Source organism: Mesoplodon bidens (genome assembly GCF_964165515.1).
Source record: "Mesoplodon bidens genome assembly, chromosome: 15".
Lineage (NCBI taxonomy): Eukaryota > Metazoa > Chordata > Mammalia > Artiodactyla > Ziphiidae > Mesoplodon > Mesoplodon bidens.
Window position 1 is genome coordinate 25,191,292 of NC_138171.1, and position 19,548 is coordinate 25,210,839.

The 19,548-nt window shown below is 40.3% G+C and overlaps 2 protein-coding genes across 2 annotated transcripts in view; both read left to right on the plus strand.

Annotated features, from left to right (window-relative positions):
- The window catches only part of PIGU (phosphatidylinositol glycan anchor biosynthesis class U), a 577,582-nt gene extending 564,247 nt beyond the window's left edge, over positions 1-13,335 (plus strand). Inside the window, exon 13 of the mRNA XM_081256796.1 lies at positions 13,325-13,335. The gene's annotated coding sequence lies outside the window, so the exon portion shown is untranslated. The remainder of the gene's footprint in view (positions 1-13,324) is intronic.
- Positions 36-18,191, plus strand: EIF2S2 (eukaryotic translation initiation factor 2 subunit beta). Its single transcript, XM_081256799.1, has 9 exons — positions 36-194; positions 5,497-5,674; positions 7,191-7,294; positions 10,356-10,491; positions 11,206-11,306; positions 11,908-12,056; positions 14,781-14,837; positions 16,991-17,076; positions 17,715-18,191. Exons 1-9 carry the CDS (start codon positions 180-182, stop codon positions 17,888-17,890), a joined length of 1,002 nt encoding a protein of 333 aa, XP_081112925.1. The 5' UTR covers positions 36-179; the 3' UTR covers positions 17,891-18,191.
- Positions 18,192-19,548: the final 1,357 nt, after the last annotated feature.

Sequence of the window (19,548 nt, forward strand, 5' to 3'; positions counted from 1 at the left end):
TCTCTGCGCAGGCGCATTTCTAACTCTTGGGAAGAGAGGGCGGGGTGTTGTTCCCTTTCGCTGATGCAAGAGCCTAGTGCGGTGGTGGGAGAGGTGTCGGCAGGAGCAGCGCTGAAACCTGGGCCTGGGGCTGACCTGTCAGACTTTCCGTCCGTGCCGAGCCCACTCGAGCCGCAGCCATGTCCGGGGACGAGGTGAGGGCCTGAGGCTGGCGCTAGGTCTAGGGACGGAGGCAGTGAGACAGACCCACCCCAGTGTGGGAGACTGGGCCTGCGGCCTAGCGGCCGGTCGCCGCCATGTGGGGCAGCCGGGCCTAGGCTACGCGGAGCGGCAGAGCCGGCGAGGGCTCCGGAGCCGCGGCTTGGCCGTGCCCCGCTCTCCTCAGGGCGGCGGCGCTGAGGCCGGCGTCCTCCCGTGGCCGGCGTTTCCGGAATGGAGAGCACGTTGAGTCGCCCTCCAGAAGAGAGCTTGAATGCCCGGTTAATGCCCCAGCTGAACGAGATTGGGGCAGGCGGCCCCTGCATTCCTTTCGATTTGACGGTGCAGCTCTAACTCTCACTCTCTGGGCGCTGGTGGTGCCTAGAGGAGTGTCTCTTGGCTCCGGTGGAGCGCTCTAGTTTAAAACTTTACAGGCTGGCTTGTCCTGCCCGGCACCCACCCTTGTTCTCATGTAGAGGGGGATAAGACGAGAGGAAAAGATCCTTCAGCCTGAAAAAGTGATTACCCTTTTCGGAAAGTTTTAGGGCGGGAGTCCCTGAGCCTTCCTTAGCAGAGCTCTCAGCGACGTCAGCGGGAAGTCTGAGCTGCAAAGATGCCTGGGTCTTTTGCTACTGTCGTGCTTGTACCTCAGCAAATTTCCTCAAGTCCCCTTTTGGCCAGATTTATCCCAGTTTATTTAAAACCAGACGACTTATAATGAAATTTGACTTTAAGTGATATCCGTAGGTATAAACACTGCGCGGAGAGCTACCGCTTACCGGCCAGCTCTCCCCACCAGAAAAAAACCTTTGAATTTATAATTAATTTCTGTAAACATTCGAGTGCTTGGCCAATAGTGCCTCGGAGAGAAGGAAGAGAAAAATTCGAGGCTTTTTCGAGCTTTGGCTTTTGAGGTAGACCCTGGAAATGCTTTGAATTTCCTCAAGTAGTGGGAAGGCCTGATCCAGGGCAAGGGGGTAGAATATTATCCAATTTGGTTAGAGTTAATCCCTTGAAATATAGGTAGTAGCTAGTTCATGGAGGGATTTGAAGACCAAGTTAAGGAATTTGGATTTTATTCTGGAGGGAATTCTGAGCTCTCATTTGATTCTCATGACAACCCATTAAGGTGGGTATTGTTATGCCCATTTTAGAATTGAGAAAACCGAGGCTTTTAGAGAGTTGTATAATGCCCATGATCAAATAAATAGTAAGTGGCTGAGCCAGTGGCAGAATTCCAAATCTCCATTTAGGTGATTAGGAGGGTCTTGCTCTCTTAGGAAGGAAACTGAGTCTAAGGGAGGTGTGTCGTTCTTCCTTGGAGGTCATGGTAGACATTGCTGTAGGCCACTGTATTTCAAAAGTTCGGAGAGTGGCAGTGTCTCATGCTTGTTTTGTTTCTACCCATTTTCTAAGCTTTTCATAACCTTTAACAAATAAAGTACCTATCTAGTGCAAAGTTATCTGGGGTGCTATTCTGTGTTTGGTTTTCTATGGTAAAGTACTTGCAAGTGTTGTAAGAGATTTACTACTAGTTGGTATAAGAGGTAGAAATAGAGCCATTAACAGCGATTTGGAAGGCTGGAGGGTTCAGTTTTAGCAGTGGGATCATATGTCGAAGGAAGTGGAATATTACTGAAGGGCGAAAAGGATTTCGTCAAGCAGAGGTATCAGAACTAGCATTCCAGCAGAGGACTTTGGAAGCCCGTAAAGTATTAAGCAGCTTTGCATTTCTCAGATCTACCAGTCCATTTTGTAAACAGGAAATTAGGGCTCAGGGAGGTTAAGTTGCCCAAGATCACACAGCAAGTTAGTATGACTAGAATCCTGCCCTTGGCTTCCACTCTGAAGGTATGTGCAGGTTCTGGTTCCTTTAATACTGATGGATAGATAAGTTTTCTTAGGCCGATCCTTAACTTCTGGCTACTTTACAGACTTGTAAGGATCGAGTGAAAATCTGTACATAGAAATGATTTATAAACTGTGAGGGATTCCCTACAGTGGAAGTAGTCCTGCCTGGTAGCCAAGATAGAGCATTAAAGAACCTACTATTAAAAAGTAATTTATTTCTTTTTTCACATTTCCTTTTTTTCTTTTAATAGTTTTTTAATGTATAGTTGTCATAAACTGCACACACTTCCTTTTAAACCTGTCAAGTAAGCCCAAAACTCAAATAACATAATCTCTTTTAAACTAGTGGAACCATGACCTCTAAAAAGCAGTATTCTAGAAATATGAGTGCTGCCTTGTGAGGAATAATTCCCTAATCTGCAGGCATTAAAGTGCTGTCAATAGCTAAGATTATTGCTTATTAATAGGCCCCATTCACAAAGTATCGGAACGTCAGGTTTTCACACAACATAGTAAGGTGTTTTACAAAAGAAACTGATTAAAAATGGAATATGTGTTGTATGACGTATACAAAACAGAAGAATAAAAAGAGAAATAAAAATCTCCCAGAATCCTATCACCTAGAGATGATGACACATTTGTTCAGAGCATTTGTTCTGCTCACCTTGCTTCTCTGGGTGCTTTTGTAACTCATTCCTGCCTTCTGGGTCGGGTGTGCTGTGGCCTTAAAGTTAACATCCTGAGTAAGGTATGATAGATGGGAGTAGGCTTCCAACTTGCTGAAGCACTTTAGGTTATTGTCAGGGTAACTTTTGCTGCTGTCCCTTTTCCTCACTTTCTTCAACCCAACCCAGTGTGGGAGGTTCAAAAGAGAAAACTTTTGAAGGCTTTTTTCTATCTAGAGTTAAAAAAAAGAAAGCCCAAAAGAGTCTGTGCTTTTCCATAAGTGTACTGTGAGCAACTATTTGCGTCTCACATCCCAGCTAGTTTCATAAACAACACATATGGACTGTGATAATTTGTTAAGTCAGATATGAAAGTCTTAAAAAATACATTAAAAAAAGATTTATTTATTATTTATTTATTTTATTTTTGGCTGCATCAGGTCTTAGTTGCCGCCTGCGGGATCTTCATTGAGGCATGTGGAATCTTTCACTGTGGCACGCGGGCTTCTCTCTAGTTGTGGTGTTGGGTTTTCTCTTCTGTAGCTGTGGTGCCTGGGTTCCAGAGCTCATGGGCTCTGTAATTTGCAGCACGCAGGCTCTCTAGTTGAGGTGTGCGAGCTCAGTAGTTTTCGCGCGGGCCCCTGCGGCATGTGGGATCTTAGTTCCCCGATCCCCACGTCCCCTGCGTTGTAAGGTGGATTCTTTACCACTGGACCACCAGGGAAGTCCCAAAAACCACATTTTTAAAGTTAAGACTGATGTGACCTTGTGGTTTGGGGGAGGTCTGCTTTGGGCACTATTTTGGAATCCCTCTTTCCATATTTTTAAAGTCTGGTTTTGCTGAGTGGTGTGAATAAAATGAGGCAATGAGTTTATGTCTTAAGTATCCAGAGAGAGTAATTGAGAGAGGTGTTAATTACTTCAGTGTACAGTTCTTTCATGTTTATAACCCTTTACAAGGCTACAACCATACTGTTTCCCTGTGGACCTATATGAATGTTTTTCAGAGCATAACGGCGGTTGTGAGGATGTCCTTTGATGATTTTAGGATCCCCCTTACCTTTAGTCTGTCTTGCTGAATAATAGTTAAAAGATAATTAATATTCTAGGGAACTTGATACTTGAAAAAAATGCAGTAAGTGAATTGTAAGCCCTGCCAGACAACCAAATTTATAGTGCCTGGAGTGTTGTCTGTCCTTTTGCCAAACCTCCATATTTCAGGAATAAGGATGAATTATAGCTTCTTCCCTGGAACAGATTACAGCACTCCATGTAGGGTGACTCAAGACCCAGTAGGTCAGCAGTGGGGAACTCCTTCCTCCTGGCTCTTCTATCCTCTTCTCTAAGTTTGCCAGATTATGTTCCTCAGGCTGAGTACTTTTCAGAATTACTCATTTATACAATTAGAGCCTTCTTAAGGTTGGAGGGGATAACTTTGAAATGAGGCTGTATCAATTTCCAGAATGTCTTGCAAATCCTTCTCTATTGGGTGAGGATGATATTTATACTACCCTACCTTATTACAGACCATAGTTTGGTTTCAGTGTAGCTCAGTTTCTTCAATGTACTTGGGACATAAGGAATTTAAGTTAATCAGAATCAGTTTTGGGAATTTTTTTGAGTTTCATGATATGTCGTGGAAATTAGATCACCCTGAGTTGATGAAATTTCAGTGATAGGAATCAAGAGATACCATGTTTTGTCAACTGTAAAGCATTATATAAATTGTATAATAATTGCTAACATTTATTGAGTACTTTTGTGCCAGGCACTGCGCCAAGTGTTTTATATTTATTTACTTATTTAGTCCTCCTAATAACCTCGTGAGATTTGGTTTTGTTTCTGCTACTGATCTCCATTTTACAGCTGAGGCAAGGAGAGGGCAAGAACTTACCTGGGGTAACAAAAGTAAGAACCAGAGTCAGGATTTGAATTCAATCAGTTAGGTTCTAGACTTGTGCTTTTAAACACTTTATCTGTATTTTTTAATGTTCCAGAAACAAAAAGCAGAGTAAAAGGTTGTATAGAAGTTTCTTTTACTCAGAGATTTGCTACATGAAAGGCTGCTGATGGATTTCCTTAAAGGCTTGTCTGAGTTTCAGGATAAAAAATATTTTTAAGTTTTTTTTTTATCAGTTCAAGTCTACTGCTATAGCAACCCCAGGTTACCAACCTTAAATAAAACACGTATGACTTGTCTAGGCGTTGGTTTTCTCATTCATAAAGCGAGGGGTGAAGCATGGGTTATTGCTAAGATCCCTTTCCTAAATTCTGTTATCTTGTGATAATTTTAAATTAAAAGACATGTACATATGTTTTGGGGAAGCACCCCCTCAACATTTTTTTTTTTTTTTTTTTTTTTGTGGTACGCGGCCCTCTCACTGTTGTGGCCTCTCCCATTGCGGAGCACAGGCTCCGGACGTACAGGCTCAGCGGCCATGGCTCACGGTCCCAGCTGCTTCGCGGCATGTGGGATCTTCCCGGACCGGGGCACGAACCCGTGTCCCCTGCATCGGCAGGCGGACTCTCAACCACTGCACCACCAGGGAAGCCCACCCCCCTCGACTTTTAATAGTATAAGGAAGGTTGCGTGTGCGTGTGTGTGTGTGTGTGTGTGTGTGTTTGTTTTCTTTTTTTTTGTAAAATCCTTTTAGATACTTTAATGCGTCAAATATTCTTTCTTTTAAGAGTATGCCTTTTGAGAATACAGCATACTTGGAATGTGAGTATCATTAAAAATAATCACGTTGTCCCCTTTTCTTTTTTATTATCTTTTAAACAGATGATTTTTGATCCTACCATGAGCAAGAAGAAAAAGAAGAAGAAGAAGCCTTTTATGTTAGATGAGGAAGGGGATGCCCAGACAGAAGAAACCCAGCCCTCAGAAACAAAAGAAGTGGAGCCAGAGCCAACTGAGGACAAAGATGTAGAAGCCGATGAAGAGGACAGTAGGAAAAAAGGTAAGTGGCAGACATGAGAGAGTCACTGTTGTCCTGGGAGGCCTGGTTCTCTTCCATCAGTGTGTTTTGGATTTTGTGCACACAGTGGCCTCTCAGCCTGAGAGGCTATCTGTTACAGTGAAGCTGAGGCCATCAGCGGTCTGTGTGCATGGGACCTTGCCAGATTTCTGATAGACTTGTTTCAGGGAAAATTCCACTGAATCCAGAAGACAGAGATGACAAAACTTTGTTACTCCAGGGCTGGTTTTTCTAGTCTAGCCTTTCGGGATGTCTCTTTTCCAGTTTTAATGATGGTTGTATTTGAGTGTAGGCAGAAAGAAATGGGACCAAGATAAACAGTTTTGTGTCTTAACAAGTTTGAAAACATACAGAAGAGACTAAAATTACAGCCTAAAATGTTTGGGTTTAGACACCAGCATGAGTTATTCACTCTGTGCTCTAACACAGACAGCATTTGACAATTAGAAATAAATGATTAAGTAAACATATTTATGCCTATTGAATAGAAGACACTGTACTAGGGATAAAGAAAATTAACATTCATTGAGCATCTACCATGTGCTAAGCATCTTATACATGTTTAAAACAAACTTGGAAAGTAAATCATTCTTTTATTAAGACAAAATTAATTCATAAAGAGCTCTTGAAAAACTTCGTAGTAGGGTCATTTAAAAATATTTCTAGTGTACAATAGGGCACAACAAATGGAAAACTTATTGAACCAAACCCATTATTACTCACTAATGGTGGATAAAATTTCATTTTATTCATATTGTAGCCTCATTTTAATGAATGTGAAATACTTTATAAGGCCCTTTGTTGATTGATTGATTGAATAACTTGTTGAGCTAGGCTCTGGGATTTAGGTGAGAAAGGCATAGCCCCTTAGTATCTCATTGCGAGACAGACAAGCAACTGGTAAGCACCTCTGTTGAAGTAATAGAAGGTACTATCAAAGCACCTAGGGGACACCTAACCCAGTTGGGGAACAGGAGGGATAGGCTTAGAGAAGACTTCTTGATGGAAGTAACTCCTAACAAAGATCCTGTGAGATGAAAGTAAGAGCTGTGTGGGAGGGCCCATAGGAAGGCTTGAAGGTGAGAGACACATACTTCACTAAGAAGTGGAGGTAGTTCAGTTGAGCTGGAACTAGGAATTAAGGTGTCGGAGATGAGAGAGTAGCAGAAGTAGAGAGATAAAGCTGGAGAGCCTTGGAAATTATGTTAGAACCCTGACTTTGACTTGGGAACAATGAGGCATCATATGGTCAGATGACTAAATAAATATTCCCAACATGGTCCCCTAACCAGATTTTTCCTAGAAAGCTTTGAGTTGACCTGCCATTGTGTTTTCAGAACCCTAACCTTTGTGGTTGTGGAGGAATTACTGTGCTAATTAATACCAATCTCGCTATTCTGGTGACTTGATCGATTAATAGCTGAAACATTGGTTTAACTCATAATTTAATGCTTCACCTTCTGCTATTAATAATTGATAATCTCAATTATCTTTTTAGATGCTTCTGATGATCTAGATGACTTGAACTTCTTTAATCAGAAGAAAAAGAAGAAAAAAACAAAAAAGATATTTGATATTGATGAAGCTGAAGAAGGTGTAAAGGTAGTATTGCTTTCTTATTGAAGGTAAAATTTGACCCCTTGAAAGGTTGCTAGTGGCTGATGTTTCTCCCTGTTTGTCTCATCTCTTACTAGTTTTGCTTTTGTTATTAAGTATTTAGTCACCACTGTTAAGGTCAGTTTCTTGGGATTTTTGTCTGACTAGGTATCTTAAAGGGATGATGGTTCAAAGGAATGTAAAGTTAGGTTTTACACATTGTATTGTGTGCCATTAAGATGATTACAAAATGCCACTTGTCATTAATCATACTGAGATTGGCTGAGGAGAGAGATTTCTGTGAGAAATCCGATAGAGCAAATATAGTTTCTTCTGTTAAACTTCTGGTAGCATGTTGAGGATACACAAATTTATGTGTATTCTTCTGAGCAGCAAAGAATGAACCCCAGCCTGTGGTGGTTGGTGGCTGATGATTTTATAGCCTGTAGGAGAACCAGAGCACTCAGGTTGGTTTTGTGGAGTTCTCTGGTCTTGTAGGGGGACTTGAGGCCCTGTAATTGTCTTATTACTGGATTGATTTCTAATATAAATATCTCAGAAGTATGAGAAAGAAAGAGTGAGAATACACATACACATGCACTAAGTTGTCCCCTTTTGTGCCCTTTACCCAAATTTTTCTTTGGTAAATTATTTATTTGCTCAAATTCAAGTAAATAAGGTGTATCCCACACATAGCAGTAATTCATTGAGTTTTGGAAACAATGTCACAATTTTAATGACTTGGTTAATTCAGCAAATATGTGTTAATGATGATAGTGAGTCAGGCATTGTGTGCTAATTGTTAGGGTACTGAAACAAATAAGATATTTTTCCTGTTTTTGGAGGTTCAGGGATAATTTAGAGTTCTTTAGAACAAGATTATTTTATCTGGATTTATCCTACTCTCTCCCTGTTTGGGGATTTTCTTCTCTTCCTGCTGTTATAAGGAAATTGATAAAGAGAAATGCTCAAATTATGTTGAATGAGTGAGGTATAAATATCCTGGGTAACAAGGTGACACATCAGAGATGTGCCACAGAAAGCCTTGCTTAACAAATTTCTCTAGTAGCTTTTGTCCTGAAGAGCCACTTATAAGCTCTGATTTAGTGCTTGGATACTTCTTTCTCTGCTACTGAAGTCATAACGTAAGAGGTTATAAGTACTCTTGTCAGGCAAGACATGGGCATTAACTTGAGGCTGAAGTGTTTTTAAGATCTTGGGTTACTCTCCCCCTGAATTTTCAGAGCACCACAGGGCTTTTGAAAAATCTTCAAAAACACTATGTGCTATTATTCTCTACCTTTCACTGGGTCTTAGCCTCAGGTTGAAAATAGATCTTACTGGGATAAAATAAATGATAATATAGGACTAGAAGCTGGCTGATGTGTGCTAATTTATATTTAGCATGTCTGAGTTTCTCATTTACTGACTGTCATCTTATTAGAGACTAGGTTAGTATCAGGTTTCTTGTCTGGTGTTATCCAGCTAATACACATGGGCTGATTGGTCTTTGATGGCCAAAAGTGGCACTGAGACGACACAGCTGGATTTGGCATCTCAAGGCTGAGCTTCATTTCCTCCCGGCTATTCCAACTTTGCTGCTGATCAGATTTCTAAAATTACTATAGCCATTTACAGAGTAGTTCAGGATGTAGGTGCACAAAAATAGATATTGATGGGTAATGTGGATGGCACACTTCAGGGCAGGGAGTTGGATACACTGGTGAAAGGAGGTGAGGTTAGAAGGCTGGAGACTGAAACTGGCCCTTTCTGCTCTTCTGGGGTTTTTTATGTCTCATTTCAAGGTTATGCCCTATTTACATCCATGACTATAGCAGCTTATCTTGGGATCAAGCTTTACCTTGTCTCTATCCATTCATCATAGGACCCTAATTCTCCGTGGGTTCTGCCTTCTCCCTCTTTCATGGTTTCATCTATTGAAGTGATGCCCAAAGACCTCCTCACAGTCTGGTGCCAGGCTGGCTGTGGTATAAAAAAAAATATTTGGTCTTTGTCCCTGTTCCTGGCACATAGCTCCTAAGACTCTTGGAATCTCTAGATATGAGTTCGGTCACCAAGAGCCGGTGATTTCATCAATCATACCTGCATAATGAAGCCTCCACAAAAAACCTGTCATGGGTTTCTTTCATGGGTGAGCTCCATAAAAAACCTTTAAACAGTGGGGTTTGGAGAGCTTCAGGATTGGTGACCACACTGGGGTGTTGGGAGAGTGGTATACTTGAAGAGAGCATGGAAGCACTGCATTCCTGCCTCCCTTTCCTTGCTCTATGCATGTCTTCCATTTGGCTATTTCTGAGCATATCCTTTATAATATTGTATATATATATAATATAATAAAGTAATAGTTAAGTAAAGTGTTTTCCTGAATTCTTTGAGTCCTTCTAGCAAATTATTGAACCAGGGGTGTGTGGGAACCTCTGAATTTGAAGTAGGACATATGTATTGGAAACCTGGGGACTCTATACTTGTACCTGGCCTCTGAAATGAAGACAGTCTTATGCGACTGAGCCCTTAAACCCATGGAGTTTGTCACTAACTCTGGGTAGTGTTAGAACTGCATTGAATTGTAGGTCACCTAGTTAGTGTCAGAGAGTTGGAGAATTGAGGTGGAAAAACATCACGTATTTGGTGTCAGAAGGAAAAAAAAAACCCTCCTACGAACTGCATCAGAATACTTAGAAACTTATTTAAAACATTCCTGAACCCCATTCCTGCTGAAGATTGTCACTGAGAAGATTTAAGAATCTTTGTTTCTTTGATTCTGACAGTGGCCTGGTTTAAAAACATGGACAATAATTATAGTAAGATCCCAAGGCTGATGGATAAAAGAAAGGAAAAGGTCCCACAAAAGTGTCTTAAAATTTTTCCAGTTTAAATGACAGACTCTGAACCAGTTTGGTTCACCTGTGAGAGAGAGTTCTGATCTGTAACTTCAGTTTTGAATATTTAATATCTTTTTTCCTCCAAAACCATGTCAGCCCATATCATTTAAAAAAAATAATAATCCTAGTAGCAAAATGTTGAGACTCTTATCTCACTTTCTTAGGACCTTAAGATTGAAAGTGATGTTCAAGAACCAGCTGAACCAGAGGATGACCTTGACATTATGCTTGGCAATAAAAAGAAGAAAAAGAAGAATGTCAAGTTCCCAGATGAGGATGAAATACTAGAGAAAGATGAAGGTAATATTGGGAGCTTAGCTCATTTCTAGGCTACACAAGCCTTTGGCCTAGTCTCTTCCATGGGTAGCCTCCTTATTTATTTTTTCTTGCCCCTTATTTCCACTGCCTAATAATGGAAGCTAAAAGGAAACAGAATCTAACTTCATAATGACAGTTTAAAAGACTTCATGGGGGAAGAACTTGGCAATTGTGATTACATTAAAACATACTGATTTAGACTATTGGGACAATTACTGTAACGGAATTTTAAATGTTTAAAAAATCTTTTACTATATTGTTAAAAGTGCTGTTTATTAGCTTCTAAGTGCTATAGCTGCTTTAGAGAACTTTAGTATAGTCAGCAGATGGGTTTTTATGGATGTATATGTTTCTTAAGTGCTTCAAAACAATTGGACATTTTTTTCCTCTAATTATCCCAGTGCATTGTTTTATCTTACGTTTGTTAAATCAAGAAACAGTTCAATGTGTCTGTATTACCACACATCCCTAGAGAGGTCTCTATTAAGGGTGGTTTATGAAAATCGTAACATCCCCTTAAGGAATATGGGGTTGTAAGCCTTGATGCCTTTATGCTTGAGGCTGTTGTGAATGCAGTTGTGGGAAGGAAGACATGTCTTTGAAGCTTTCATTTCTCTAGATCTGCTTCTCCCTTCTCCCCTTTTTGTTATTGTATCAGGCTCTACCCCTCATTCTTACAGTCTTTGTTATCTGTAGCTTTAGAAGATGAAGACAGCAAAAAAGATGATGGTATCTCATTCAGTAACCAGACAGGCCCTGCTTGGGCAGGTTCAGAAAGAGACTACACATATGAGGAGGTAAGACAAATTCTGTTATGAAAGGGGGCTAAACTGTTCAGTAGAACTCAAAACAAAAGCAGGATAAATGTTCCCTGAATTGAAAGAGCCATTGAAGTATAGGTTGATAATGAAACAGACCCAGAGAGGTCGCACTGCCTGATGCCGACGTTTGGGGCAGGCTGTCCACAATGTGGCAGTCATTATAGTACTCACTGTTCCATCTGAATCCATGAACTTCTGGGGTCATTGGAGCCCCACTGAAGAGGGACAGTAGGGAGAGGGAGTGGCTAATAGGGGGCCATAGTAGTCTGGGGTTTGCTTGTTCAGGGTAGTCTGAATTTTACTTCTCCAGGTACCATATACTTTCCCACAGAAACAGAATTGGGCTTGTTCATTCCTTTAACTTTAAACAAGGAACTATTAAACATCCATAATGGACCAGTTCCTGGTTGAGAATTGAGTCTTGCTTTCAGGGAGCTCCCAGAACATGTGATGTGTGTGTACATTTAGTAAAAAGTAAGGTTTGTTCTGTTTAAAGGAAAAGCACAGTGACTCAAGTGGGAACGTTATACTCCTGCTATTAATAAGACTGTACATGAATACCACTTTATCTCTATAGCTACTGAATCGAGTGTTCAACATCATGAGGGAAAAGAATCCAGATATGGTTGCTGGAGAGAAAAGGAAATTTGTCATGAAACCTCCACAGGTCGTCCGAGTAGGAACCAAGAAAACTTCTTTTGTCAACTTTACAGATATCTGTAAATTGTAAGTTGGTTAATGCAGAGTCTCCATCCCAAATGCTAGATTCTCAGTGGAGTGTATGTTAAATATGCTTATTGTGGACTTTATTAAAAGTAGAAAGAATGCACAGATGTCACGATTGGGTTGAGGGAGGTCACAGTTCAAGTCCGTCAGTTCTTTCGATTCACAGGTCTTTAGGCTTGTTTTATTGGGCATCCAGAAGTGAGAGAAGCCCACTCATGCTGACTCATGAGAGGATCCTAACCAGATGGAGTGAAGAGTAAGAAGGCTGACTGTAGTCCTTAGACGGGGGCCTGGAGAGCCCAGGGAGGTGGAAAAGCTCATCAGCCTGGGGTGGGCCTGCCAAGCAAGTACAAGCAGTGAGCTTTGGGAAAGCAGCTGAATTTAATGTGCTTCTTCCTTGGATGGTTATTGCCAAGACACAGTTGATGAGATTTCGACTTTCTTAATTACCATCGCATTCCATGCCTGTCTCACCCCCAGGTCACTGTCTGGGGCTGGCTCTTCTCAAAGCTCCTCAGCTACACCTTTTCTGGCAGGTTCCTTAGGGCAACTGACCTTATCTTCTGTTCTTTTTGTTTCATAAGTGATACATGCTTGTTGCAGATAAAAGGGAAAACAACAGTAAACAAAGAAGATATAATCACTAAAAATTCCCTGCCCAGAGTAACCACTTGTTTTCATTGCTTAGGCATGACTTAAAAGGTTTTAGACTTTTGCTGATGGTGATAGTAGTATATGCTTATTATAGAAAAGTAAGAAAATATAGACCTACTAAAGAAAAAAAAGTCATCTGTAAATCCACCATTAAGAGATAGGTAATCATAGTTTAATATTTTTGTTTTGCTACTTTTATGCATCTACATATTTTTAAATAAATTGGTATTATACTGGTTTTTAACATATTTTTCTCTTAATATATTGTGAAATTTTTACCCTTATCATTAGTCTTTTAAAAGTTTTTAGGAGTTATACAACATATTTTTTTATATATATAGATAAATTTTTTTCTCCCATTGTATGGATTGTCTTTTCACTTCCTTGCCATCCTTTGAAGCACAAGGCTTTAAATATTTTATTTATTTATTTATGGCTGCATTGGGTCTTCGTTGCTGCACATGCACTTTTCTCTAGTTGCGGCAAGTGGGGGCTACTCTTCATTGCCGTGCATGGCCGTCTCATTGAGGTGGCTTCTCTTGTAGCGTAGCAGGGGCTCTAGGTGCGTGGGCTTCAGTAGTTGTGGCTCCGCAGGCTCTAGTGTGCAGGCTCAGTGGTTGTGGCATATGGGCTTAGTTGCTCCATGGCATGTGGGATCTTCCCGGACCAGGGATAGAACCTGTGTCCCCTGCATTGGCAGGAGGATTCTTAACCACTGTGCCACCAGGCAAGTCCCTATACAACATATTCTGACAGTTCATTAGTTGCACATTGTTGCTCCCAATTTTTCATTATCAGAGGCAGAGCTTTAGGAAACATCCTTATACACATATCTCAGCAGAACTCAGAATAGAGCCTTAGGGCAAAAATTCCCAAAATGGAATTGCCTAGTCACAAGGAATGGACATTTCTATGGCAAACATTGGCAAGTTGCTTTCCAACAAGTTTATACCAGTTTATACTCTCAGTAGCAACCTAAGTGTCCACCTGTTTTATTATATTTTCACCAACCCTTACTCATTACATTTTTGGGAAAAAATAACTTTTTAAAATTGTAACTTTTTAAAAATAACTTTTCAAAATTGTAATAGTAATATCTATTTATTGGAACAAGCTCAAACAGTGCCAAATGAATAGAATTAAAAAGTGAAATACTGAGTGGCCTTGCTCTGTATTTGCTTTTTTCATTTTATGTGGAGACATCTTTTTGTTTTTTTTGTATTTAGAGACCTGTATTATTATTACTATTTTTTTTTTTTTTTTTTTTGCGGTACGTGGGCTTCTCACTGTTGTGGCCTCTCCCATTGCGGAGCACAGGCTCCGGACGTGCAGGCTCAGCGGCCATGGCTCATGGGCCCAGCCGCTCCGTGGCATGTGGGATCTTCCCGGACCGGGGCACGAACCCATGTCCCCTGCATCAGCAGGCGGACTCTCAACCACTGCGCCACCAGGGAAGCCCAAGACCTGTATTATTTTAAAAGCAAGATAGAATGGATGTACCACAATTTATTTAACCACTTCCCAGTTGGTGAATATTTTAGCTGTTTTAAATTTTCTGCTATTGTGCTGCTGTGAAATACTTCCCTTTTTTTAAATAAAAAAATTGCAAACAGGAAATATATAGGAATTAGCATAACAAATACCCAAGTATTCATTGCCTCAATTTGGTGTATTTTGACCTTTTGACACATTTGCTTCAGATCTTTTTGCTTCTTTACAAAGAGGGCGTTACAGTTTAAGGCCATCTTTATATCTCTTTCTGATCCCTTTTACCTTCCTTCCTAGAAAAAGATTTTATCCTCTAAAGTTGGTATTTACCTTTCCTGTCCCTGTTTATAGACATTTACCAATGTGTATATGTTTGTAAATAAAATGTAATATTGTTTTATGGGCTTTGAAATGTAAACAAATGGTATCAGTTATCTTCATTTCAGAATTTGATGAACTGTGCTAAAATTCACCTAATAGCTGAGTAATAACAAATTACAACAGTGAACAGGGTGAAGTATTTAGAAGTTTGGTTAGATTTCCATGAAAGATAAGGTTTATATTATTCCACTTTCTTTTTAGATTACATCGTCAGCCCAAACATCTCCTTGCATTTTTATTGGCTGAATTGGGTACAAGGTAAGAAACTATATTCACCTTTATATATAGTTACTTACAGTATTAATGGACATTTCATAAGAACTTCTCTTAACTTGAAAAGATATGTAACATGCTTAGAAAAAAAAACATTCACTTTATTGTCAGAAGAACTTTTAGGGCAGTGAAGGTGGAAAACTTGTTCATTTCTATGGGAGGTTGGTTACTTGGGAATAGGAAACAAAGTTCACATTGGCTACTCTGTGAACAGGCCTGTTGGTATACCAGAGTGAGCACCATGGCTCTGCCATGTTTAGAGAGTTTCCTGTCATTAATTGGAATTCTTGGGTCTTTTTATGGAGCAAATACCAGATTTCAGAGGAAGCCATTTTCTTAGGACAGAATTTATTTTCTAAATTGTAAATAGGCTGTTGATGAAGTACAGCTTATAAATTGATGAGTGGCATGGGAAAAACATTGAAACAGGTATCCATAATTAAATAGTTACTTCCCTGTCTTTAGGGCTCTCCTGTTGAAGACACCACGCCAGTCCATCACCATTCGGGAGGGCCAGTGTCCCACGGAGCCCATCCCAGTTAGTTTGGCCATAAGTGCTAGGAAGCTGAATGTCCCTTTAAAAATAAGTAATGCAGAATTAGGGCATAATAAATATGACTAAGACATTGAGTGCCCATTGTATGCCAAGCACTTTTTTGGGTACCATCTCAATCTTTAAACAGTTATGTGAACTGTTAGTAGAAACTAATATTACCCTTGTCTTACACATTTGGAAACAGGTTTGGTGAAATGAAGTTGTATGGTTGGTAACATAGCTAGTTAATTGCAGTCAAGATGTAAACTCAGGTCTGCCTTTCTCAGGAGCTCAAACTCTTAAAAGCCTTAATCCTGTACCTTGCTGGCAGTACTGAGATAACTGAGGTGTCCTGTTCTCTTCCTACTCTTGAAACTCAGTTTGTTGGAATTGGCTGTATCTGCTTTGGGGTTAAGGAGTAATTTACTTGACCAGTGGTAGATATGTGGACTGTGTTGTGGAAGAATTGTTTTAAATGTAAATTTGTTACAATCATTGTTTTTAACTTGTATAAACTGATGAAGGAGTAGAAGGTAGTGTTTTTCCTACTTCTCAGAATTTAGTTTTTGTAGAGGTGAGGTAAATTATAACAAGTTGTGACCAGTGAACTTATGGTCAGTGGGCAAAATATTATAGGGTTGTTGAGAAAATTCAATTTCTTTTGACAGTGAATGAAAAAAATTTCTTGCATCAAGCATTGAAGTCACTGTAGCCTAAAGATTAGGGGTTGCAGTTCATGCAGGATGATAATAAACTCTTAGAGTTAAAGGAGAATCACAGGAGAGGTTCTTACAAAAGTCAGTTTTATAATAAGATACGGAGCAAATATAAATTTAATGCTGCTTGGCTGAATTTTGTTGTTTCACTTTGTGATTTGTAATTTTTAACAAATGATGTCTAGCCGAGAGCTTTGCTTTCTCAAAAGTACTTGTCAGCAACTTCTTTTCAAAAAGTTTCTTTTTAAGCACCATTGACAATATGAGGCCTGTGATTTCAACTGTACTTTTGGGGGAGGGTTGTAACAGCTTTACAGATACAATTCACACATGTAAATATGTACAATCCAATGGTTTCTAATTTGTTCACATAGTTAACCATCACCACAATTTTAGAACATGTTCATCAGCTGTATGTGACTGAATCAAAAGATTTGGTCTTAGAATTTTTAAAGATATCTGCAGTTCCTTTCATATTTTTTTGTATTTATAGCCTACCTCACTGCTTTGCATGTGTTTATAGCCTGCCTCACTGCTTTGCATGTGGTATGCATTCAGTAAAAGTGTGATTGTCCTTTTGTTGGGTGAATGGGTCATCACACAGACAGTTAAGGAATAAATTTGTTTTAGACTTAAAATCAGTTACAAATCAGGTTTGTTGCTGTAAACTTAATTAATTGAAAATTGAATTTAATGTTAGGAAATAGGGTCATCAGGTACCAACTACTTAATTAAAAATAAATTTTGAGAAACCAGGTAGTACTGCTCCTAGAACTTATCCTGTGCCATTGAATATATTTTAAGTTCATTAAATGTGAAGGCCCTGGAATTTGATCCCTTATAGGAAAAAAAAATAATAATGGAGATATTTTTGTTTTCTTTCATAGTGGTTCTATAGATGGTAATAACCAACTTGTAATTAAAGGAAGATTCCAACAGAAACAGATAGAAAATGTTTTGAGAAGATATATCAGTAAGTTTATAATTTCTAACATGTCGCTCTGAAATGTTCTTATTGGGCTGAAATATTTTGGGGGACAGCCATTGGTTTTTAATGAAGCTGGAAAGGCTGGCCTTAGAAGATGAGGGAAAATGATAGTGGTGGGGAGCTGGGGTGGGAGGTAGCTCTTGGTGGCCGATTAGGGGTCATGGGGAGGGATTTGGATTTCCTAAGACGACCCAGCTGATCAAGGCTGCTGGTTGGTTCCAGGCTGAAGGCCAAGTCAGAGAAATCTGTCTGCACTCAGACCTGGCCTGACCCAGTTTTGTTACCTTCCTAATCACTTAAACTTGGCAGATCTGTTCCCACCTAGGAAAGCTAGTAAGTTCACTAAGTGGCTCTCCTGTAAACACAGCCAGGAGTAGGCATTTGGCAAGTGTCACTGCTTCTTTGGACATTTGGGGTCTTTTTTCAACCCATTGTTAAGTACGTGAAGCATCACATCAGATAGCTTGTGTTTTCTTACCCCTAGAATACCTAAGTGTAGCTAAGCTAAGCTTTCCTGGTTTGGGTGCCAGCATGGGCTTGCAGTCAGTAGAAGTGTTTCAGGAGAAAGAAACCTCTGGCTCACTGTGGCTACCGCGTAATTCCTTATGTTGCTTTTCCTGCAGAGGAATATGTCACCTGTCACACGTGCCGATCACCGGACACAATCCTGCAAAAGGACACCCGACTCTATTTCTTACAGTGTGAAACTTGTCATTCTCGATGCTCTGTTGCCAGCATCAAAACTGGCTTCCAGGCTGTCACAGGCAAGCGAGCACAGCTCCGTGCCAAAGCTAACTAATTTGCTAATCACCACTGATTTTGCAAAGTGTGTTGTGGAGATTTGGCTGGACAGGTTTACCATCAGAGTGGATATACCACTGTATTAAAAACAAGATAGAAAAGCTGCCAAGTTCTTTGGCGTGTGGCCGGTTGGTCTGAAATTCTTGCAAGATGCCGTTGCTCAAGCTGTTGACATACTCATTGCCTACTTTAACAACTGTCAGAGAAATATGGGGTAAGGCGGTGCTTTTTTAAAATCGTTCATAGACTTCTGTAAAATGCAAGATAAATTAAAGTTATTATAACAGTGATTCTTTCAATTTGGTTTGTCCTTCAGTTTTCTTTTCTATAAAAAAAAATTATGCCTAATGAATTCAGCAGAACAGTTTGTGCCTAGGCTCTGGCAAGGTCTCTGTATCCTAGTCCTGAGAAACTTCAGCTGGGTAGCCATTTTCCTTCTCAGCTTCCCGGTATACCGGAAGTAGACACAGCTTCACGTGAGAGGGTGGTTGGAGGATGAGGTCTGGGAGGACAGCTTGTTTTCAGTGTCCAGAGAACGATTTTATAGACTTGAATTCTTTTCATTATGTGAGGATTGTTGCCACTACCTCACTGCTAAGTCCTCCAGCTGTTACTACATGAGGGAATACAAGGTGCTAAGTACCTTCCTTAGCATTTTCTTCCTTATTGGCCACTAAGAGAAGTTTAGAGATAACAGCCTTTGGGTGTGTCTTGTAACTGGCACTCCAAGAAAAACCCCCATTGGGCCTCTGTTGGTGAGGAAGTGGTGTGGCATGTGCAGTAGAGAGAACTCTTTGAGAGTCCAAACCAGGATGCTAGAGGAAGCTTTTCCTTTTCCTCCCCAACTTGTGTTCTGGATTTGAAAAGGACCCACCACAAATGCTTTTTCTATTTTCTGTATTAAAGTAGCTTTTGAATGTGATCATGAGAAACTAAGAGGTGATACCGCTTGTGTGGTGCTTCTGGGGCTTCCTTCTGGTTCTGCCTTCTGTGGTTTTGGCCGAAAAGGTATTTCTCCACTGAGCACAGGGGAAAAGATCATCTTACATGTCTGCTGTGATCTGCCTTTTGCACGTACTTGCCAAGGACAAGGGCATAATGCTGCTCCTCACTTTCTTGTTACCAGACTATTCCAGGAGCAGTCACTCAGCCTTGAATGTCTTGACCGTGTTGTTGTTAATCACTGTGACCCTTAATTTTAAAGTGTAGGCCAGGTGTTGTAAAGCATCTTGGCCAAGGAGCAGTGGAGGGGGCAGAGCATTCCCTCAACCCGGTAGGACCTGAGGGGACTACATACTGGCTGAGCTGCCAGCACTGCCCTAATGAACTCAACTGCTGTTGATGATGTCACCTCCCTTCTTTTGTATCTATATCCCACACAATTCCCAATGTCAGATGTTACCGCGTGAATAAAGCAAGGACCAGTGCCTCCTGTGGAATTAGCGCTTTTGTGCGTATATATGTGTGTTTTGTTCTTTTCTTTAGTGGGGAGACGTGGGACTTTACAGTTTGGTGAGAGGCTGGCAATTTCAACTCCAGTTCTTAACTCCATTCTCAAAACAGATTCTCTGGGATGATCCTAACTCTTTGGGATAGTGCACATAAACATGCAGTTATATCTCTAGTCTTTATAAAACCCTCTTGACTCCATACCTG